The 25,186-nt window shown below is 37.9% G+C and overlaps 1 protein-coding gene across 3 annotated transcripts in view; it reads left to right on the forward strand.

Annotated features, from left to right (window-relative positions):
* Positions 1-25,186, forward strand: part of Invs (inversin) — a 147,347-nt gene that overhangs the window by 17,495 nt on the left and 104,666 nt on the right. For all 3 annotated transcript variants that reach the window (XM_029476079.1, XM_029476082.1, XM_029476080.1), the window contains exon 3: positions 9,203-9,369. In XM_029476079.1, coding sequence (XP_029331939.1) covers positions 9,203-9,369 — 167 coding nt within the window. The remainder of the gene's footprint in view (positions 1-9,202; positions 9,370-25,186) is intronic.

Here is a 25,186-nt window from a genome sequence, read left to right on the forward strand (position 1 = left end):
GTGAGACTATGCCGGGGCCTAGCAAACACAGAAGTGGATGCTCACAGTCAGCTATTGGATGGATCACAGGGCCCCCAATGGAGGAGCTAGAGAAAGTAACCAAGGAGCTAAAGGGTTCTGCAACCCTATAGGTGGAACAACAATATGAACTAACCAGTGCCCTCCCCTCCCCCAGAGCTCGTGTCTCTAGCTGCATATGTATCAGAAGATGGCCTAGTCAGCCATTAGTGGAAAGAGAGGCAGGCCCATTGGTCATGCAAACTTTATATGCCTCAGTACAGGGGAACGCCAGGGCCAAGAAGTGGGAGTGGGTGGGTGGGGGACTTTTAGGATAGCATTGGAAATGTAAAGGAAATAAATACCTAATTAAAAAAAAGAAAAGAAAAAGTCTATCCTAATAGCTTAAATTCAGGGACAAAACAACCTTGGCAGAAACACCATGTGCTCTCTTTATCTAGCATCGCTGTTTCCTCCAATAAAATATTTCATTTGTCCAGTGCCCTTCCCATCAGCAGAGTTCAGGCCATGTCAGCACAGCAACCACTGCCTTCCCTCACACACAGTGTGTGTGCAGTTATTGTCCGCCAGTGTAGACATGCCTGGTCACTATCATTACCTGTGACAAAAGCAGCAACAGTTTTCACTGAAAAGGCATGGAAGAAGCATGGGTCGTGTTGGTGGAGGTGGTGGTTTTAAGTTTATTGGCACAACATATAGTGAGCTTCCCCTTTTATATACAATTATTTTAGTTTTTGACAAATAGAAGTATGTAAACCCAACCACACATAATAATAGTTAAGATAAAGAGCAGTCCTGCATTGCCTCCAAGTTCCCGTGTGTCCTCTTGTAGTGCATCACTCCCCACATTCTGGCCTTTGGTTTTCTGCCCCTACAATTTTCCTTTATCCAAAATAAGTGTATCCAAAGTAAGTGTATAGTTCTATGTGACTTTCTGAAACTGATTCCTTTTACCTGACCTGAAGCATTTGAGTTCCATCATGTGGGGCAAGCCTCTGGCAGGCTCCTTTTTCTTGCTGAGTCCTACATGTAGGCATAATGTGCTTTGTTTGTTCACTGTCTAGAAAGTAATTGTGATGTTTCTACTCTTTTCAGTTATAAAGAAACTACCATAAACATCCACTGGCAGGTTTTTGTGTGAACACCGGCTTTGGTGGTTTTCTTTCTCCTTGGTGTAAGTGCAGGGGGCTATTAGACTTTGTGGCAAGTGTCTATTTGAAAAATAAGTCTTCAGCCATGGCTCTGCTGCACCGGTTTGCATTCCCTGCAGCTTTGTCTGAGCACCAGCAGTTCTCTCTCCTCCTCAGCATTTGCTGTTGTTGTTAGTCTGGGTTTACATCCTAGCTATGCTAGTGGATATGCAGAGGCGACACATCGTGGGTAGGTTTACATTCCCATGGATTAATGGTGTTGCAAACGTTTTCATATTCATATTGGGTAAAAAGTGTAGTCACACATTCTGCACAGTTTTAATTTCATCATCTATCTTTTTATTATTTGGTTGCAGGAGTTCTTTATTCTGGAAAAAAAGATATTAACAGAATTGTGTTTTGCAAATATTTTCTCCAGTTTACTTATTATTTATTTATTATTGATTTTTCCATTTTATGCTTGTCTTTTTACTTTCTAACAATGTTTCTCAAACACAAAATTTTTAAATTAGGGTAAAATCTAATTTGTTTATGGATTATTTTGGAACCATATCTAAGAAATCTTTAATAATGGTCACAAAGGTATTCACCTTTGTTTGCTTCTAAAAGTTGTACATTTAAATCTGTGGTTCATTTGGAAGTAAATTTTCTCTTCTGTGCTACTTATGGGCTACATATTTATGTTCCCCTAGAATTCATATATTAGAATCCTAACCCCTGGACTTTGGGAAATAATTTAGGTTTGGGGAGTGAACTCTCACAAATGAGACTATTGCTGCTATAAAGGGGCGCCCGGAACAGCTGGAACAGGAACTATCTCAAAAGTAGTTGCCTGTATGTGGGATATGTTCTTCTAGCTGGGCTGCCTTGTCTAGCGGGGAAGGGAAGATACTTGAGGGGGCGGCCACCACTCAGAGGAGAAGGGGAGGATGGGGAAGGATTGTGGGAGTGGGTGACCTGGAGGGTGGCAGTGAACAGGAGGTAAAGTGAATAAGTAAAAATTAAATTAAATTAAAAATAAAAAAAGGGGAACCCAGAGAGCTCTCTAGCTTTTTTTCCCTACTATGTGAAAATATAAAAGTCAGTGTGCCACCCAGAAGGCCCTCATCGGAGCCAAACCCTGCTGGCACCTTGATCTTCGATTTCCATTCCCAGAATGATGTAAAATACGTTCCTGAGGTTTATGTCACTCGATCTATACTCTCCCACTATACCAGCCTAACCTGGTAGCAAAGTACAGGGAGAAATACTTCGGTTGTGTTTTGGTTTGCCTATGAAAGCCAGATTTTTTCCAGCTCTGTGTATTCAAAACGCTGCTCTGTGATTCGCCTTTGCAGCTTTGTAAAAACCAATGAATCGTATATGCAAGTCTATGTCTGATCCTCTCAGATCGGCTTATTGATCCATATGCTATATTGATCTATAGGCTGTTACCACACCATCTTCATTACTGTAGCTCTGTGTCTTCAATCTATACAATATAAAGTGCTCCAGTTTTACTCTCTCTCCCAAAAATTATTTTTCTCATTGCTGTAGATGGAAACCAGGGTCTCACCTGGTAGGCAAGTATTCTCCTGCTGAGCTACATCAGCAGTCCTTGAAATAAATTTCTATCTTTATATTTTTTGCCTTTCCTTAATAATTTTAAAAATATGTTTGTACAGAAATTGCTTTGAAGAATTTTTATACATTACCTTAGTACTACTTTATAGGAAAGAATAACTTTAAAGTTGATTTCTTTCACAGATAACATTCTGTAAGAGTCTTCTCATGCTGCCGAGGAAATTAATGCGGATTTAGTTTAAACCAACAAATACTTTGATCTTGCAGTTTCTGTGGGTCAGGAAGCTAAACATTGCTTAGCTGAGCTGACAGACTATCAGCAAAGGTGGCTCTTGCCTGAGGTTCAGAATTCTCTTGCAAGTACACACTGGCAGAATTAATCTTTGTGTTGTTTTAACATTTATGGCAGCTTGCTTCTCTAAGGCTAGCATATAAGTGTCTTGCCTGCTTCAAATTTCCCTCCCTCTCTCCCTCTCTCTATCTCCCTCTCTCCTTCTCTTTTCTCCTCCCTCCCTCTCCTCTTCTTTCTCTCCCCCTCCCTCTTCTTCATCTTATCTTGCCTCATCTCATCCTACTTCATCTCAACATCTCACATCATCTCTAAATTATCTTAAAAAACAGACCAAGTGGTTGAAGGTATAGCTTGTTGGTAGCATATATGAAAAACATGCACTAAGCTCTGAGTTTGATTCTCAGCACCACATTTGATCAGTCATCAATCAGTCAATAAAAACTATTCAAATAAATCCTTCATGATTAACTGCTTAAAGTTCAACAATTAATTATATCTTCAAACCGCATCACATTTACCACAAAGCAGAAGATAATCATGGGAATGACACCCTACCACATCCATAGATTCCCCTCACTTAAGAAGAGGGGATCATACAGGGCATGTGTTCTAGGAAGTGGGCATCCCAGTTGCTATATCAGTTTTTGTTGCTGTGATAAAGCACTGAGCAAAAGCAACTTAGGGCACAGTTTATTTTGGCTTATGGTTCCAGAGTGCTATTTCCATATGGTAGAGAAGGCATGATGGCAGGAAAAGGAAGCTGAGAGATCACACACACACACACACACTTCCTCTAGCAAAGCTCTACATAATAAAGGTTCTATAACATTCCAAACAGTTCTAGCAACTGGGAACCAAATGTTGAAATATATGAGCCTATGGGGGATACTTTTCATTCAAACCAATACAGGTGCCATAACAGAATTTTGCCTCCTGTAAATACTATTGAAGGTATCTATACTTTTAATAGATTATATCTTCCATAGAATCTAACTATTTCTTTTAGATTAAATGTTTATGGGTATAAAATTATTTATGATATTACCTTGTTTTCGAACTGTCTGCAGTCTGTACTGACAATTTTTCTTTCGTTCCTTGTATTGGAAATCTGTTTTTACTCTGGCTTTTGTGTTACTTTATTTTTACAATGTTGGGGATTGATGCTAGGGCCTCATGTATGCAAGGCGAATAAATGTTCTGTCACTTACTACAGCACTGTCCCGTCGAGTATAATCTCTTCTTAGTGATCAGTTCAATTGCAGATTTATTTTATTTTCCAAGAGCTTTTTACTTCATTGATTTTTCTCTTATTTTTCTCATTTTAATTTCACTGATCTCAGTTTGTACTTTTATTATGTGCCTTCTCCTTTTCTTAGGTTAAGTTTGCTCTTAGTACACTAAGTAGAAGCATAGTTTATCAATCTGAAACAGGTCTTCTATCCTTCGGTAAATTTTCAATGCTGCACATCTCCTTGGAAGCTTCCCTTATGTGTAGGGCAAGAAGCCTGTATTCTTTTTATTTTTCACTCAATAATGTTTTAAAATTTCCCTTAAAAATTCTCTTTAATCCATGGGCTATCTTAATATGTTATTTTGTTCACAAGTATTTGATGCGTTCCTATTACAACTCTATTATTTATTATTTGCCTAATTGTATTACTATCAGAAAACATACTTGGTAGGTTTTCAGTCCTTTAATTCTTTTACGCTGGGTCTGTTTGGGAAATGTTCAATAATGTTCAATAAATATTTGTTGGGCCGTGCTGTGTTACAATGATGTTTGCTTCTTTATCCTTACAGGTATTGGTTTGAGAGATTGTTGTTATTTTTAAGAGAGGAATGTTAGTTACTAAGGACAAATTTGAATCTTTCAGAGATTTTCAGCTTAGCAGTTTTGCTATATAGTTCAAAGCTAGGTTTTAGTACATATACATTTCACATTACTATGTATTTTCATTGTATGGACCCTTTTATAGTTATAAAATGCCTCCATTTCATCCACACAGTTATCTTTGCTGTTGTCTAACTTATTAAATATTAACCTACATCAATTTTATTTATTAGTGTTTGCATGTTAGGTCTTGGCTCTGATTTTACTTTTAACCATTTGTAATTATATAGTGAATGGATTTTTATATAACTAGCATGTAGTTCAGTCTTTTTCTTTCCTGTCCCATGTATTTTCATCAGTGTGCTTATATAACATTTATATTTAATGTAATTGCAGGTGTTAGGATTTAGGTTTTTCAGCTTATGTATGCTTTTTCTGTTTCTAATTCCTTTGCCTTCCTCTTTATTGTCTTCCTTTCCATTTATGAACAGTTTTTTTTTTTTAAAGATTTATTTATTTATTATATGTAAGTACACTGTAGCTGTCTTCAGACACTCCAGAAGAGGGCGTCAGATCTCGTTACGGATGGTTGTGAGCCACCATGTGGTTGCTGGGATTTGAACTCTGGACCTTCGGAAGAGCAGTTGGGTGCTCTTACCCACTGAGCCATCTCACCAGCCCATGAACAGTTTTAGTATCCCATTTTAACTTATATGTAGCCAATCTTTTTCTAATTGTACTTTTATTTTATAAGAATTCTTTATTTTATGTAAATGTGTACACTGTAGCTTTCTTCAGACACACCAGAAGAGGGCATCAGATCTCATTAGAGATGGTTGAGAGCCACCACATGGTTGCTGGGAATTGAACTCAGGATCTCTGGGAGAGCAGCCAGTGCACTTAACTGCTGACCCCTAAGTGCTCATATTAAGATAAAATTCACATTCCTTGCATTTTACTAATCAAAAACATGTAATTTTATGATTTTATTTATTGACATACTTAACATTAAAATAATTACCACTTCCTGCTAAGAAATTGTATGCACCTCATCCGGGACTAGCTCAAATCCAACAAATTCCTCAAAGTTAAAGGCAACTGCTACTATACTCTCTGATATATTTGTACAAGACATTTCATAGATGTAAAGTTGTACAACATATGGAATTTGGACCAGCTTCTCTCACTTAGCATATGTTTTCAAGGTCTATCCGTGTTATGTATTATGTATTAAGGTCTATATGTGTTATATATTTGACCCCGTTCCTTTTGTTGAATATTATTTCAGTTTGTGGACTTATAGCATTTTGTTTATCCATTCATCAGCTGACTACTTGAGATTCCACTTTGGGGCTATGATGAATAGTACTATTATGAGACATTTTTTGAACCTGCTTTTGCATGGACATACTTCATTTCTCTGGGGTATATATTTTGGAGTAGAATTGTTGCATTAAGTTGTTACTCTGGGTTTAATTGTCTTGAAGAATTGTTTTCCAAATTGGTGGTAGCATTTTATGTTCCTTCTAATAGCACATGAAGATTTTAATTTTTCATATTCACATTAATATTTGTTATATAAGTTTGTTATGATTATTATTCTAGTGTGTTTTTTTTTTTTTAATTACTTCTACAGTGCTGATGAGAAGGCTCAGTGAGTAATGGCATTTACCACCAAGCCTGATGCTTGATACATGGTGGAAAGACAGAATACACACCCACAAGTTGCACTCTGACTTTCATATTTGTGCCATATCATGCATGCATGTACATGTGTGTGCTCATACAAACAAATATTTTTAGATTGTTTTTATTATTATTTTAATTATGTGCATGAGTACATGTGAACACAGTGTCCATGGAGGCAGAGAGTTTTGGTCCCCTGAAACTTGGGTTGCAGGTTATTACGAGCCTCCCAGCACGGGTTCTGGGACTCAAAATTGGGTCCTCTGCAAGAGCAGTGGTCACACTTTACCACAGAGCCATCTCTGCAGCCTCACAACACCCCCCCCCAAATTTAATTTGCCCCTGCATAAATAGATAACCATATCATATAGTACTGTAGTTTTGGTTTTCAGTCATCAAAACATAATTCATAAAAGGAGAATAATCTGCTGTATTCCCGGATACTGTTCAGTTGTGTTTCTTCATTCTTGACATCCTAGGTTTTTAATCACCTCCTTTCTCTTTGAAGAACTTTCTACATTAACTTTATTGAGGACTGTCTGATGGCTTTAAATTCTGTTTTCTTCATTCAAACTTTGTTCATGAAAGATTTAACTAGGAATTATGAATTGAAAGTTTTGCTGTCTTGAAGAGTGCCACTGTCTCCTGGCCTCCTTTGTTTCAAATGGGACACATTCTGTCCTTTGAATGACTGCTCCCCACGGTGAGTGTTGGGCCTCTTTACTGCTTTCATAGATTCTTTCTTCATCTTCATCTTTCATAAGTTTTATTTGATTGATTCAGCATAGATTTTTTGGGTTTATTTAATTTGATTGTTTCTGAACTTCTTTCAATTGTAGAGCTTTGTCTTTTAACAAATTTGGGCCATGTCTAGCCATTATTTCTTAAATTGTACTTTTATTTTTATTTTATATTTTCTAAAATTTTGCATGTGCATGTGTGTTTGTGTGTGCATGCAAAAGTTCTTGTCATAGCACATGCAGGTAGAGGTCAGAAACAACCTTGGGTATTAGTCTTCACCATCCACCTTGTTTGTGACAGGGCCTGGCTGTGTTCTGCTGTGTATAGCAGGCTCTATGACCAGAATCTTCCAGTGTTTCTCTTGTCTCTGCCTCTGTCTTGCAACAGGAACAGTAGGATTACAGGCTCATGCTACTGTGTCCCAGCTTTTACTTGGGTCTTGTGGATTCGAACTCATGACCCATACTTTTGTGGCAACTGCTTCACCCACCAAGTCTTCTTCCCCGTTAGTCAACTGTTTTTAGTATTTTATTATTTTTCTTGCTTCTTGAAACACTGATGATATATTACTGTTATTTTGATACTGACCCCATAAATATCAAAAACTTAAATCTTTTTGTTTGTGTCTTCAGTGTTTGTTATTCAAACTGAATAACGTCTGTTGGTTTGTCATCAAGTTTGGAGATTCGTTCCTGTATTATCTCCATTCTGCGCCTAAGCTGCTTGATGAGGTTTTACTTTTGCTTATTTTATTTGGTGAAACACTTGTTTATTAGAAGGTTGTCATTTTATGCGCCAGCATGGTAGGGCACACCTGTAGCCTCTGCACTTGGGAGGCTAAAGCAGGAAGATGATGAGTTCAAGGTCACCACTGGCTACATAGTGAGATTCTGTCAAATACATATATTATATGACTATATAATATTATGTAATATAACATATGTGTGTATGTATATCAATAAATATTTAATTTTTTTCTTTGACTTATATTTCTATTTCTGGTTCTTTCCAGAGACTTATTTCCACATTTGTGTCAAGAATATTGATGATTGTTGGAGCACTTTTGAAATAATTATCTTAAATATTGTCTGGATTTCACAGTTATTCTTTTATTGATATTTCCATAACTCAAGTTATCTAAAAATTTAGAACTATGTCTTTGACATTTTATGTATCCTGAGACTGTATTCTCTTTATCTGTTTTATTTTAGAAGATTAACAACCAGTTTTGGTTTGGAATAACGTTCTATTTCAGTTGTATGGACTTCACTCAGTTCAAGGGTCAACTTAGTTTTCAGATCCTTATAGGTTCGTCTGGCCTTCCCTACTTCTGGGCTGTCTGTTCCAGGTTAGACGCTGGGCAGGATTCCATGTGTAGTTCAGTTGCTGGAGTTTTTGTTATCCTGATTCTAGTCATTTCACAGGAGTTGGTCAGGTTGTCCAGGATCCTGTAGACCAGTTTAAAGAACTGTCTTCTCCAGGCTCCTCCTCTCCATGTCCTCTCTCAGGCTGTAAGAAATAATAAGAGAATACCTCTTTGCTATCCTTTGCTTAATTTAGGGTACAGTAGCTGGCAGGGCTCATCCCAAGCACCCAGTAGGCAGGAGAACTGTGTGTTTTCTTTTCATCTCTGTGCACAGTAGAGCAGGAATAGTCAGAATCATGTGTCAGGGCCACCTATGTCTCAGTCTTTCTCTGCTATCTGCTCTCAGTATGCAAATGTGTAGATCAGTAAACTTCTCTACGCGTCAGATGTCAGTAATGCAGGAATGCTACTGTCTACCTCATAGACTAAATTAAAATGAAACCATATACAGTGGAATTACCACAGTACTCAATAATAAGGATTTAGAAATTATATCTCCTGCTTATATTAGTAATAAGGACAATTATTAAGTATCACCCTGTCTTGTATTATAGGAAACTCTGCTCTCAAAGACAAAGAAGACCAGTTTGGGAGAACACCACTTATGTACTGTGTGCTGGCAGACAGAGTGGACTGTGCAGATGCTCTTCTCAAAGCAGGAGCAGATGTCAACAAAACGGACCATAGCCGGAGAACAGCCCTCCACCTCGCAGCTCAAAAGGTGAGAAGTCAAATTACCTTGAAGAGGAAACTGTGTGGCTGTTTGTCACTTTACTGATGGAACTGTGCAATGAACAAACAAATGACAAAGGAAAGACACCTAGGCTTCTGGGCTCCTCCAACAATAGTCTATAAACTGTGGCTTAAAATACAGCTAACTGGGTCTGAGGACAGTTCACACACAATATCCATGTCTTAGGGTTTTATTGATGTGAACAGATGCCATGACCAAGGCAAATCTTACAAAGGACAATATTTAATTGGGGCTGGCTTACAGGTTCAGAGGTTCAATCCACTATCATCAAGGCAGGGGCATGGCAGCATCCAGGCAGGCATGGTGCAGGAGGAGCTGAAGGCTCCTAGGAGAACACTGACTTCCAGGCAGCTAGGATGAGGGTCTTAAAGCCCATGCCAACAGTGATACACCTACTCCAACAAAGCCACACCTCCTAATATTGCCACTCCCTGGGCAACCAAATACAAACCATCACACCATGTACGGAGAGCCGACACAGACTAAAAAGAAAGAACAGTATTTGTTGTTTCAGGGATTGGGCTTAGTACTAGAAGTGAACATGAGTCTTCATGCTTGGGCATGTTTGCTTTTTCCTTCATGAATGCTACTTTTACCATTAAAAGTTTCATTCCCTGTAGAAATTTGTGGTATTAGACCCATAAAGAAATTTATTTTCTACTGTACTTTTAGCTTTTTAAAAATATAAAGTTATATTGATTAATGTAATTTAACATTTTGAAAGTCATTGTTACAACAAAAGTTCAGATCTGTTTGTTTGAAACAGGGTCTTACTATGTATCTCTCTGCTGCCCTGGCACTCACTATAGATCAGGCTGGTCTAGAACTCACAGAGATCTGCCCGCCTCTACCTCCCAAGTGCTGTAATTAAAGGCATGCAGCACTACGCCAGATTCAGAGTTCAGATTTTTAAGATGAACCATGGTAAAAAGATAAAATAAGAAGCATCAAAGTTAAAGCCTCGACTAAAACCATTCCCTCCCATGAGGTTCTGGCTATTAAGACATTGTTCTAGTTCATGCCTCTTTTTTCTTTTGGTTACATCAGACTTCATATTTTTGTAATAAAAAACAGTGAACATTAGTTAGATCAAGCATAAACTATTAGTGGTATTTCTCATTTAGAAATATGACCAAACAGGGCTGACTAATTGACGGGTTAGGAAAATTCCTCTCCATGTGCTGAATGCATAAAAAGAGGCTGACATTAAGCTCTGCCGCTCACTGTGCACTCACCAGGGACGTCTGTCAGCCTGCTTCCAGTTACTTCTCCTGAATGGATTTTCATTACAGTAATTTCAAATCCAAAAAAAAAAAAAAACCTCTCATTTTTAACCTCAGATTTAACGGCTACTCAAGTTCTTATAAACTTTCAGCTTGGCTTGTCAACTAACAAAATTATTCCCTGGAAAATAACTATATTTACCTTGTTATCATTTAAAAATAGCAATGGACACAATATCAAGAATTTGGTGCTACTTAGACTTCTCATTGTGAGTCATTTAAGTAGGAGACTCAAACTTTTTACAATTTTATTTATTTGTGTATTTTTTTATATGAGTGCTCTGTCTGCATGTGCACCTGCATGCCAGAAGAGGGCATCAGAGTTTATACATGGTTATGGGCCACCATTGCTGAGAATTGAATTCTGGACTTCTAGAAGAGCAGCCAGTGCTCTTAACCCCTGAGAAATCTTACCTGCATGAGGTAAAATTTAAAATGTGGATGGGAAGATCCTGACATTAGGAAGGTATTTTGTGTTTTGTTTGGTTTTTTTGTTTTTGTTTTTGTTTTGATGGACAGGGTGAGGTAGGATGAAGACTTAAGTTGATGATCTAATACTATGACTTCCTAGAGTGCTAATGTGACCAGCATGGTCGACACAGGGGCTTGCCTCCTCAGCTAAGTTAGGTTTGTCAGATGCAACTCATTATTTTCTGTCACTCCTTATTTTAGTGTTAATTTGGTTTTTTTGTTTATTAGTTTTGTGGGTTCTTTTTGTTTTGGTGGGTGGCAGCTGTGTGTGTGTGATGTTGTTGTTGTTGTTGTTCTTGTTCTTGTTTTGAGAGAGTGTCTCACAGTGCAGCATAGACTGACATCAAACTTGTAGCAGTTCTCCTACCTTAGCCTCCCTAGTGCTGGAATTAGAGGTGTAAGCCACTGTGCCAGGGTGCTTATTTTGATATTTTTTTAATTATTAAGATTCTTACTGAGCATTGTGTATACATGGTGTGTGTATAGACACACATGCCACAAAGCATATGTGGATGTCAATTCTTTCTTTCTACCTTTACTGGGTTTTAATGATTGAACTCAGATCTGAGGGTCTCCAAACTTGTGCAGCAAATGTCTCTGCCTACTGTGTTAATGACTGTTCTACTGCTGTGATGAAACCTGATGGCCAAGACACCTGAAGAAAAAAGTTTATTTGGGCTGATGGTTCAGAGGCAAAGTGAAGGCATGGTTCCTGTAACAGCAAGGGAGAACTCACATCCTGTGAGTTCCCACAGCAGGAAACAGAAGAGCAAACTGAGAGTGGCACCTCTAGTGACACACCTCCTTCAACAAGGCCACACCTCCTAAGCTGGCACAAGGCTCTGAAATTTCAGAGCCCACCCCTAGTGACACACCCCCTCCTGCAAGGCCACGCCTCCTAACCATACCCAAATGGCCACCAAGTGGGAACCAAGTATTCAAATGCCCGTTCCCATGGGGTACATTCTCTTTCAAGCTACTGTATCCACTGAGCCATCTTGCTAGCCTTAATATTTTAATTATGGTTTTAAATAGTGTCAGTGAAGAAATAGAATTAAGACGTACTGTTGGAACTTCTATAGTTAGTAACATATATTACAAATTTCATGTTCATTCAAGGATCTCATAGTTAATTCCCTCCCTTTGCTCTTGCTTTATTTATTTTTTTGCAGGCTTGCCAAGAGCAGTGATATGTCTTTAAGTTATAGTACTAACTTTCAGAGAAAGAGTTGGAATTATTCTTTAGTGCCCTGCTCTGCCTAGTCAAAACCAGGTTTTGGTTTGATTTTGTGCTTCCCACAAAGTTCTGTTTTTAAGTTATCTAAAATAAACACAGTAAGCAGAAATAAGATGATCAAGATTCTTTGTTGTTGTTTTAGTTGTTGGGTTTTTTTTTCAAGACAGGGTTTTTCTGTGTAGCTTTGACTATCTTGGAACTCTCTCTGTATACTAGACTGGCCTCAAACTCAGAGAGATCCTCCTGAGTGCTGTGCTGGGATTAAAGGAATGAGCCACCACCACCACCACCCAGCAAGAAATAATTTTTAAGAATATATGTAGATAAGCCCCAAATCCAATAAGACATCCTGTTTCTCAGAACACATGATATTCTCTCTCTCTCTCTCTCTCTCTCTCTCTCTCTCTCTCTCTCTCATCTCCCAGTGAAAGACAACCAGCTTGTACAAAGAGTATTACAGTCATCTTTAAAGGCTTTTTACGAATTGTAATGCAGATGATACAGCCCTAACAGTCTTATGTGGTTGAAGAAACCAGGATATAAGTGGCATTGCTAGGGTGGAAAGAACAATGCAGGAGGAACCCAGAAATCCTGCTGCAGATCCCATCCGGTCAGCAGTTAAACTGTGGTGCTGCTGCAGGTGGGGCCTGGTGAAACCCAGCCGTAAACAGCACCTGGGAGGTGGAAAGACTAAGCAGTTATTGTTTCTAAATGATCCATATTTTCTTTCATGATTAAGTCTTTTAGTCCATAACAAATTGATTTTTGTATAGGGATCCATTCTCACTTGAAAATATATGGGTAATTAAGTTTGCCTACACAAATTCATTAATTTAGTCATATAATATCAGCTGTGTGCTGGTTCGAGGCTTTTGTACAATGCAATCCCTATGCCCTTTTTTTTTTTTTCTAAAGAAAAGTCCTTTCTACAATGGAGCCATTTAGGAAATTTGAAGTTACATAATTGAAGTATCTAAGGAGAGTAACATGACAATCAAACCTACTTTGAAAGAGGAATAAAGTGTAGGTGCCCGGTGAGATATTATAGTCAAGCCAATGGAGTGGAATTGAATCTAATAGCTACACGGTGGAAATCCTGACTGAACACATAGTTGCAAGACATCTTCTAGGTAGCCATGATTATGCAACTTGGGAGAGGAGAAAAAGTAAGTCGTGCATGTCTGCTATAGATTGAGGCTTTTAGTATAATCCCCATTAAATTTCCTTTCCTTTCCTTTCATTTAGTGAACTTCTTTTCAAATGTTGTTTATCCCACTTAAATCTGTGATCTTAGAAATATGCTATTTGGGCTGGAGAGACAGTTAAGTAAGTAAAGTACGGACCTGTACACAAGTCTGAGGACCTGAGTTTGATTCATAGAATCCTTGACAAAAAGCTGCTATGGAGTTGGACATATTGGTCCATGCCATTAATCTCAGCACTCAGAGGCAGAGGCAGAGGTATCCCTGCACATATGAGGCCAGCCTTCTATATAGTGAATTCCAGGACAGCCAGGGTTATGGAGAGAGAGCCTGTTCAGAAAACATACAAACCAAAACTTTGGTATGATGGCACGTGCTTATAATCTCCATGCTGGGGGTGCAGAGGCAGGCAGATCCAGCCATTCCAGCCTCATAGGTAAACCCCAAACCACTGTAAAATCCTGTACAAAACAAGGTGGATGGCACCTGACAAGTGACACCTCAGGTTGACCTCTGGCCTCCACGTGCACACACATATATTTGTGTAGCTATCAATTTTCATGCATATGACCATGATTCATTTACAGATGTAGATTAAAAGTACTACATAACTAGTACTGTATTGCAATACAAGATGGACAACTTTCTTACAGCTGGCCCATCTACCTATAATGAGTGCATTTAGCATATGCCAACAGTCATAGCATATAAATAGTAAGTGTTATTATTTATATCCATGCTCATGTTATTATGTTTCCTTATAATACAAAACTATCCTGTTAACGTTTCTTAGGTTTATTAGTGGGGAACATATTCCCATAGTACTTCCTGTATATCTGTTAGTGCATCATTATGTTGCATTGTAACTATAGTGTTTCTTTTATGCTTTAAAAAAAAAAGGATCTTGAAATGCCAGACAAGCACATTGTCTTATTTATTTTTGAATCCTTCTAGATCTAGTACATTTAACATTTTTCTTTAAATTCCCCCCCCGTAAAGCTGATTTTATAGCTACAGTTCTAACACAGTTATTGCCACTTAATAGACAGTATTTGTTTAATAAATATGAATGAATCAGTAATAAATTTATTATGAAAGATATTGACTTTAAAACTGTTAACATTTAAATAAATAGATATATTATTCTTTTTTCGTTTTTCATCAGCTTCCTTTCCAATTTTATAAGCAGATTTTATAAAACTGTGCATTTAATTTACATATAAATAGCACTTTTATGCCTTAATTTCTTTAACTTTAAGATGAATAGGTAGGCTAACACTCTCTATCTTCTCTATAGGAGTTATGAGTATTTAAACTTAAAGCATTTAATTTGTTGGAGATATGTGTTTCCTAGAAATATGTTACCAGTGTTGTTGCTATGCATGTTGCAGATACTTACTGGCCCTTTCAGTTGGGACTCTTGGCTCTCTTCTATACCTATTATCCTGAGGTTTGGTCTTCTCAATGTGTCCTGGATTTCCTGGATGTTTTGGGTTAGGAGCTTTTTGCCTTTTGCATTTTCTTTAACTGTTGTGTCAATGTTTTCTATGGTATCTTCTGCACCTGAGAGTCTCTCTTCTATCTCTTGTATTCTGTTGGTGATGCTTGCATCTGAGACTCCTGATCTCTTTCCTAGGTTTTCTAACTCCAGGGTTGTCTCCCTTTGTGATTTCTTTTTTTGTTTGTTTGTTTGTTTGTTTGTTTTGTTTTGTTTTTTTGGATTTTTGATTTTTTTATAGGCAGGGTTTCTCTGTATAGCCCTGGCTGTCCTGGAACTCACTCTGTAGACCAGGCTGGCCTCGAACTCAGAAATCCGCCTGCCCCTGCCTCCCAAGTGCTGGGATTAAAGGCGTGCGCCACCACCACCCAGTTTGTGATTTCTTGTTTCAATTTCCATTTTTAGATCTTGGATAGTTTTGTTCATTTCCTTCATGTGTTTTCTTGTAATTCTTTAAGGGATTTTTGTGTTTCCTCTGTAAGGGCTTCTAGCTGTTTGCCTGTGTTCTCCTGTATTTCTTTAAGGGAGTTATTTATGTGCTTCTTAAAGTTCTCTATCATCATCATCAGAAGTAATTTTAGATCTGAATCTTGCTTTTCCAGTGTGATGGTTTATCCAGGACTTGCTATGGTGGGAGAATTTGGTTCTGATGATGCCAAGTAACTTTGATTTCTGTTGCTTATGTTTTTACACTTGCCTCCTGCCATCTGGTTATCTCTAATGCTACCTGCTTTGGCTGTGTCTGACTGGAGCCTGTCCTTCCTGTGGTCCTGGTTGTGTCAGAATGCCTCTGAGTCAAGCTGTCTCTGTGATACTGTGATTCTCTGATCCTGTGATCCTGAGATTCTGGTGTGACCAAGTCCCTGGGATCCTGGGATCCTGGGCATGCTAGAGCGCTTGGAGTGGAGCTCACTCTGGGTGTTGTGGGACTGGCTGCAGAGATTGGGCCCAAAGTCTGCTCAGGACTCTGGCCCAGACCAGAAGGAACCCGCGCCACTGGTCAGGAGGGGTTCCTGTGTCCCTGGATCCTGCTGGTCCCAGTTACTCACTGTGGTGTTGGGACAGATGTCGTGTCCTCACCTTTGATCCTATGATCCTGGGCATGTTAGAGCACCTGGGAGTGGAACTCACTCTGGGTGTTGATGGCATATTGCAACATAGGTACAAACATCAGATTACCACAGAGAGATTAGTAGTTGTTTACAGACACATGGCTCTTTGGATCTTTTCTAGTTTGACACTGGATAAGTCTCCATGAAAATGTGTCAGTCTGTCTTCTTAAGATTTGTGTCCTGTACTATGTGTGTATTATTTCATGTAAAATATTATTTATCAATTTTAAAATGTCTAGAACTTTGTAATAATTATCTGTAGATAATTGTTACCTGTTTCTGTTTCTGTTTCTGTCTCTGTCTCTGTCTTTCTCTCTCTCTCTCTCTCTCTCTCTCCAGTGCTGAAGGTTGGGCTTGGAACTTCATGCATATTAGGCAATTGCTTCATCCCCAGTTCTCTTAAAAAAATTAATTCACTGTCTCATTGCCTTTGCATATGTGTGGGCTCTACCTTATTCATTTTTATGTTAATGGAGATTATAAGCATATGGGTATAATAGGAAATAATGTGAAAGACATTCAAGTGCCTAACACTTAAAAGAAGTAAAACTATTATATGTTCTTTTAAATGAAGCTAAGTAGATGTCCTTAAAATCAACTTACTATCCAAAATCCTGTTCCCCTATTTCTCTTTCTCCTAAGTTAGACTGAGTTTGCTGGTTTCAATTTCATGAATATTGTTCCAACATACACTCACTCACTCACATAAAGAACATTATGTTATGTGCTTAAAATTTTAAAATAAGTGGCATGATATGATGTATATTATTCCCCAGCTTTATAAAATTGAGTATTATGTTTTGAGATTTACTTGTATTGAAGCATGTAGACATGGTTCACTAAAGATTATATCAAAATACCCAAAGACACGTGAACAAGCATATCACCATTAGTAATTAGGAAAATGCAAATTTCCGGGCAGTGGTGGCTCACACCTTTAATCCCAGCACTTGGGAGGCAGAGGCAGGAAATTTCTGAGTTCGAGGCCAGCCTGGTCTACAGAGTGAGTGTAGCCAGGACAACCAGGGCTCTACAGAGAAACCCTGTAGCAAAAAACAAAACAAAACAAAAAAGGAAAATGCAAATTAATGCCATGATAAGATACCACTACTCAGTCATCTGAATGTCTAAAATGAAAATGCAAGGCAATTGCTACACAAAGGCTGGTGGTGGCGATGTGGACCAACTAAAGTGCTCAACATTTCATGAAGGTGTAAATTGGTGCAGCCACTCTGGAAACTGTACCTACGTACAATTGTGTACTAGAGACACGATTGTAAATTTAAGTCTAAGTAATACTTGAGGTAAATGAGCTCCTCTTTCTACCAAACGGTATTTGAAATGATCAAGGCTTTATTCATAGAAGCAAAAAAAAAAAAAAAATTCTTTTCTCTTTTTGCAGTGCTGAGAATTGAACCCAGGACTCTGCACATTAGGTCAGTGCTGTATCACTGAAGTGCTCTCCTGCTCCAGGATTGTAACAATAGGTCAAGTAGCCTATCAACTGAAATAGAAACTGCCTATCAACCTGAAATAGAAAAAGACATTTCTATGATATTCCTGCTACAAAATTTGGAAAAACAAAGGATTGGTCTCTTCAGCCTCATAAGTGAGCTTCATAGACATGTGTTGAATGAAACATGACTTTTAAAATGTGTGTGTTGTTTATAGGAATCTCAAGGGCAGGCTGACCTGGTCTCTGGTGACTGAAATCAGGTTTGTGGTTACCCACAGAGTGTGCAGTGCCTGAGTGTGGAGCTTTCTAGGGTGCTAGAGATCTTCTGTGTTGTAGTCTATGTGTTGGCTCCATGAAAATGTATCACTTTGTCTTCTTAAGATTTATGGCCTGCACTTTGTGCATACTGTTTCATGTAAAGTAGTATTCATCAATGGTAAAATGTCTAGAACTTTGTAATCATTACCTGTAGGTAAGATCAGGGACAATGGAATTAACAACGGTTTCTGGCCTGGGCATGTAAGCCCTAAAGTCACAATCTCATCTGGGTTTGTAGGACAATATGAAAGCCTTAATCTAGGGTCTGACCCTTGAGTTTTTAGAACTAGATATGCATAGGCCTCCTAGACTGTGTATGAAAACACAGATTGCTGGGCCTACTTCACGAATTTTTAATTTAGTCAAGGCAACCTGAAACTAGAGAGTTACTTCTCTGGCCCAAGTTCCAAGATGAAGACAGTGATGGTAACAAAACTCTCTGAGAACTGCTGCTCTGTTCTACCCACATCCTTTGCTGTTTTGTGCTCTTCTCAATTTCAGTACATGGCCTTGTCTAGATATAACCCGTAGATTAATTGGTATTACTGGCTTTAGGTATTGTATCCTACCATTAGGATATAATAATCAAGGAGTAACATGAGAAGAAAAATTACCGAGTGCAGAGTAAACTGAGTGTTGGTCCCTACGGAGTATCTTGGTAGTTGACAGCTGCCATGAATTTTGCTATGCTAGGTTGGATCTGCAAAGTGAGGTCTGAACTAGAGTTTTTAGTGTAAATAAGAGGTCATAAGAGTTGCTGTTCCCAAGTGTGAACTATAGAGGGGAAACAGGATCAAATATAAGAAGCACTAATATTGAAGAATAATTTTAGGAAAATAAGCTTACAAAGAGACAGTTAAAGAAGGGAGAAGAACTACATGAGAATAGTGTTGCAAACTTGGCCTAATCAACAAGTTTTAAACTGTAAGAGACCCTGGCTTCAAACAAAACCAAAATGGACAGTTGCTGAGTTAAAACCCAAGGTTGACTTATGCCCTCTACATGTACAGTATACACACATATCCACATACTTTTACACATAGGCACATGCAGTCAAACTTAGGGAGTGAGTGAATGATTTCTGAATCAAAGCCCCTTGGTAAATAGGAGCAAAACATTCCAAAGTATCTCCAAGATATAGTGAGGGAGTTTGGACTTAGGCAGATAGGCTTGTTTACTTAGTAGGTGTGGCAAGAATTTAGAACAGGTCTGACTATTGCTGACAACTAGTTATAAACTAGCTTTAAAACCAAAGCTTCCCTGGAAAATTAGTTTCATTGTATAAATGGGGAAGCAATTTACTGTGGGTTTCATGTTTGAAGCCTAGAGCGAGATGTTGATGTTAAAGCAGCAGAGACTGGATGATGAGGGGAACCTAGGGCTACAAAGGACCACTGCTCCCCACCTCCCAAATATAACACCCCAAATTCCTAAGCCTTTAATGCTTAGGGTCCAAATTCAGGGCAGTAAGGAAGCTAAAGTGAAGTGAGAGCTTGCTTCTTCATTGAATAACAAGGACCCACTAACTTCCGGATCTCTGTCGAGTCAATATGGCATAATGAAAAAGAAATTGGATCTGAAGTTTCAAGCTTTATATTCCATTCATAATTCAACAACATCTGGTACCACAGGACATCCCTCACTAGCGTGTGACCTGACAGGTGGTTTAACTCTCCAGGGCTTTGTAAAATATGCTTATATTACTTCCTTACCTACCTCATAGAACTGTGAATATTTAAGAAATAAAATATCAGTATTACCATCTGTGCTAGAGACCATGGAAGGCAGATAACTTGTGCATAATGTTTACAAACACACAGGCTTGAACAGCATCAAAAGTCCATATAAGTAATTGCTCTCAATTACAGTATTCTTTCCAACTGCACTTAGAAACTAATGTTCTAATAAAATATTTCATTTTAAATTGTTGTTGAATTTAATTCTTTCTTTTCAATCAACTGATGTATATTAAAAGTAAACACACTTTTGGTGGATTTTTTATCCTTTGTGATTTTTCACTTTAAAAAGACTGAGAACTATATATAATAATATATTAAATGTATAAAGTACTTTATAAGTAGCATTAATTAGGAAAAATAGTAGACTTGACATATTTACTGACTTTAACCTTACTAGTAAAAATATTTTAACACATATAGCTCTTTACACATCTAACCTTCAAAATAACTTTTTTCTTGTTGACTCAAAAAATTGGTAAAGTTAAGAACTGTTGTCATATGCCGCCATCTCCATGCCACTTACCTTCTGGCTAATCATTTGCCTCCTCCTCATGGCTCTTTCCCTTTTGATCTGTCATTTGCCTGAACCAAGCTGTCTGTTTAAATCAAAAGACATGGAAATCTTAATTCTTTGGATAAAGAAACTAATCAAATTTTAACAACTTTGAATTTCATTTTCAAATTATTTTTCCTGAAATTCGTCCAAAACCAAGTAAAAATATATAGGGAAAGACAACTTTTATAGCTGTATCTTGTACATCGGTTTTATATTAATCTCATAGGATACAGAAAATGATTTGTTTATAGTTCTTGTTCTAACAAAGGACAACAGGAGGCCTAACCAGGGTGGGCCTACTTTTCCCTCTGTCCTTCTTCTTTCGTCTTTCTCTGGCACTCATACCTGATGGCTTGCTTGCTCCTCTCAGTTTTTCTGTTGACCTCTATAATCCTGCAGGAACCCTTGTTTCTTTTTACACTGATCTTCTTTCACTCACAGAACTTCCAGGCTTTTCTCTCACATCTTTGTTTCTAGAACTAACCCTTCTTTCAAATTCCAGACTTGTTTTTCCAGCTATCTAGAAATCCATAGCTGAATATCTTTCTAATGTCAGTTTCAGCATATCTGAAACAAGCCCCTGTCTTTTGTCCATGTATAACCTGCCTACTGATTTTTTGTTAGGGATAGGAGAGAGTATCTTTTAACCCAGGCTAGCCTGGAATTCATTGTATACCTTGAGTTGACATCAAACTTGTAATCCTCCTGCCTCTGCCTCCTGAGTGCTTGAATTATAGGTATATGCCACCATGCTTGCTTAGTATACTAACTTTGACTAGATATAGCTCAGCAACTAAGAGCACTGGCTTCCATTTCAGAGGATCCAGGTTTGGTTTCCAAGACCTATATGGTGGATCACTACTTTCTGTAACTACAGTTCCACAGTATCCAACACCTTATGACCTACACAGGTACCAGGTGTACACAAACACACACACACACACAGTGCATATATATGTATGCAGGCAGTCACACATACACATAAAATAAAAATAAGTCCTAAAAACTAATGTATCTAGGTGAAAGCCGTAGAACAAAACTGATTGTTCTAACAGGAACAAGTTGGGAATGTTACCACATTCATGATGTGCAGTCACCACCTCTATCTAGTCCCAAAGCATTTCTGTCACTCCTAAGCGAATGTTAGAGTTGAAGGTTCAGCTTTTGGATTGTGGCATGACCCTACTCTGTGAGAAGCAAACACTCCAGTACTTCTTGAGTACACATAGTAGAGGATCTCTGCTACTGGAAGTAGGGACAGCTCATTCTTCCTACTGCTTCTTTCTGCAAACCATGGCAGTCATTGGATAAGCATTCTGTCTCTATGGATTTATGTATTAAATATATTTCATACATGCAAATTTACACAGTAGCTGAGTTTTTGTTCATGTGCATCAATTTGCATGTAGTAGTTAGTCACAGGGAACATGTTGAGATCATTATTTTGAAAAATTCTGACATGATTCTAATGTGAAAAAAATCTTGCCTGAGCTTCATGGTAGTCACATAGCAGTCAGATTCACAATGTGTTGTCTGATTTCTCTGTAGGTGCACTGGGGTACCATTTGGTCAGGCTCTTTAAGGCCTTTGTACTTGCTGTCAAAATTAGCTTGCCTTCTGTTTTGTTTGATTTCGTTTGGTTTCAGAGTTACATCTTAGTGCTCCTGATATGCCAACACTATAAAAGAAACGTTCAGATTTCCCTCAGTGTTCTTGCATGTTTTCATACCATCTTTCCTGTATTCTGATTCTTCTGGCCAAGAATACTGCCCAAATCCAGTGTTCCCATCTCAATTCCAAGAAGTACTTGAATGCTTGCTTCCCATAGACTAGGGTCATGAGATAATCCAAAGCTGAGCCTTTGGCTGTAGCGTTTGTTTTTACTCTGTTATTATACCTCTCAAACACTGTCGAGCAGACTTGAAGGTTGCATTTTTAAAATCTGCATAGCTTATAGAATTTTGTTTTAAACATAATCTTGTTTCCTATATTCATTGCCTGGCCATCTTTATCTCTCACTGACCCCTATTTTACCAAGCCATGAAAATAAAGTATCCGCTGTCCATGAATAGGTCCAGTGATCCCCCCAAGCCCAGATTCCCATGGAAACCAATCAAAAACTAAAAGGAAAAGAAAGAAAATATATTGAATTTCCCTGAGACCTACAGCTTGTTTTTCATTAGACTCATGCTGGTTTCCTTTAAACTCTGGGCACAGCGCCAATGAATATTTTTATGGCTGATAAAAAGGATCTTCAGATCCATTTACTTTCATTTAACCTTTTAAAAATTAATTTTGAATGTAACATCAATTCCAAAGAAAACATGAGCATTAATTTTCTAATTATCTTTCTATGTCATAGGACTATAATTTTTCTTCTTGTTTTTTTTTTCTTGCTCATATTTTGCTGTTTAAAAAGACTTAAAAAAGAATCAGGAGTGCTTATTATTCCATATTGTCCACCCCTGTCCACAGCAGCTTTCCTTATGGCTTGTCTTAGGTTTTTTGCACCCCCTTCTGTTACTAAGTTTCTTCAAGACACAAAAGATCTCTTAAAGTTTAATAACAGGGGACCAAAATATCAAAGTTATGGGGAATCAACAGAGTTAGGGAGAGGGTACAAAGATAAGTCAGCTTCTAATTTGATGGGTGATTGAATGAATGAATGAATGAATGCAGAGTGGGATGTTAATTCAGTGTTTTCTACGTGTTTGGAATCACTCTGTCTCTGAGCTATACCACCAGCCTAAGTTGTATTTATAAATGAAACGATTAAAATAATGTAATTCATTAAGATAATATCTGAGGCAAGACTTGAAATAGATGGGGAAGCGAGCCAGGGGATACTAAAGGAAAAGCATTTGTCACTGGCAGGGGGAACAATGGGGATAAAGCCGAAACATGGAGCATGCCTAGGGTATTAAAGAAGAGCAAGCTCCTGTGAATTAGCCTTAGAATGACTTAGTGAGAAGACAAAAAGAAACTACAAAGATAAGGAAATGGTGGCTAGATCATGGTCACGAATATGAGGAGGCAGTGGAGGATTCTGAAGAAACGATGATGTAATCTGTCCTCTAACTTAATCAGAGGAGTTCTCTGGTTTCCATGCACTTTCCTCACTCATGCTTCACATAATATGCTTTCATGTCTGTTGCTCTCATCATCTTTTCACCAGATATGCTCCCATCTACAAGGCTACTGTGCAAATCTGATGAGCCCAGAGCATAACATTGACTGTTGATCACCATTGTTTTAATGGGGGGGGGGGGGCGGTTTACAATACTATCTCTAAATCTGATTCTATTTATTACTGATTAAAATACCTCCTGCATCTGTATAACTTCAAGCTTGAGTACAAAATGCAGTATCTAATTTTAGCCATGTTTAAAACTTTGCAGAGTTACATGAGCGGTGGAGTTAGCCATTCCCTCCTTTTCTTTGCATCTCCTGCCTTTACTCGCCTGTTACCACCTGTCACACAAAAAGACAATTGTGTATTACACATCTGATTTTTCTATAGATTGTGGGCTTCTTAATATGGAAGAGAAGAGTGTCATTCAGTCTTTTTATTTCTAATGTCTATGTTTAGCAACCAATGCTTCATGAATTGATTTCAGTTCAATTCATGAAGCTTATCAGGGTCCTCTTTGTTCAGTGCAGATTATCTCCCCAGCCTACAGGTCACCAACATTCTCATCCTAATCTTTGACGTCGAAATATATCCTAAGTATAGAAAAAGCTTAACCCTTAGTAATAAAATCAACCTCGCTTTTTTTTTCAGTACTGAGGATTGAACCTAGGGTCTTGAAGATGCTAATCAAGTGCCCTACCACTAGGCTAATCCCCAGCCTGTTAACTTAACTAACTGAAAACATTGTTTTATTCTTTCCTTATACTTGTTCAAACCATACTATCACCAAAAGCTAAGTCTCTTGGAATTTATGTATAGTCTAAAGAGCCCACTGTCACTCTGTTTTTAATGAATATATCACTCATTTGTTCAACAAGTAAATGTTTAGTATTTATTTTGTATTAGGTGTTGCACTATGTATCTTTATGTATTTAAAATCCACCCTCTATCCAAATAAGGACTTTCAGAATTTGCAATCATAAGTTTAAATTTTCACTAATAAAACTATGTTATTTCCAGAAAAAGCATTAGGAATATATTTAGAGTTTATTTAAAATAGTTCTAGATCTCAGAAGATTTGGATCCTTTGAATATTTTTATTATATTTTTAGTGTGTGTGTGTGTGTGTGTGTACATAGGTATGTATGTGGATGTCAGACATCAACTCACAGGTATGAGTTCTTTCTTTCCACTCCGTCGTCGTCTTGACTTGGCTTGACTGCAAGCTTATTTACCCCCCCCCCCCAGAGCCACCATGCTGGCTCTAAAATGTTTTCTTTCTCTTTGTCATTTATCAGAAGGATGATTTCTTAAGTCTATTTACAGATTACTTCCTAGGAACTTGAGCTAAAATGTTGGACTGTACTTTAAAATAATGACTAGAAAGTGCAAACCATATATATAAACTGGTTATCACCGTGTGTACAGATTGTGAGCCATTACTCAGCCTATGTGTATGTGTATGTGCCTATATACACAGAATGCTTTAAATTGTTATCTAACTAAATGCTAATGCTTAGATATATTAAAAATTGTTAAAATGGTAAAGGAACCAAGAAGACTTACAACAAATAAGCTGGAAGTAAAATGTGTTTTCTCCTTAAAATTTTTGTTTTATGTGTTTGAGTGTTGCATACACATAGGTATATATGCACAGTACTTGTGGCTGGTGTCTAAGGAGGCCAGAAGGCCTCAAATCCTCTGAAACTGGAGCTACAAGATTTGTGAGCTGTTGTGAGCAAGTTTTCTTTCTTTTTTTTTTTTTTGATTTTTAATATTTTT

This window comes from Mus caroli, chromosome 4 (assembly GCF_900094665.2).
Source record: "Mus caroli chromosome 4, CAROLI_EIJ_v1.1, whole genome shotgun sequence".
NCBI classification, from domain to species: Eukaryota; Metazoa; Chordata; class Mammalia; order Rodentia; family Muridae; genus Mus; species Mus caroli.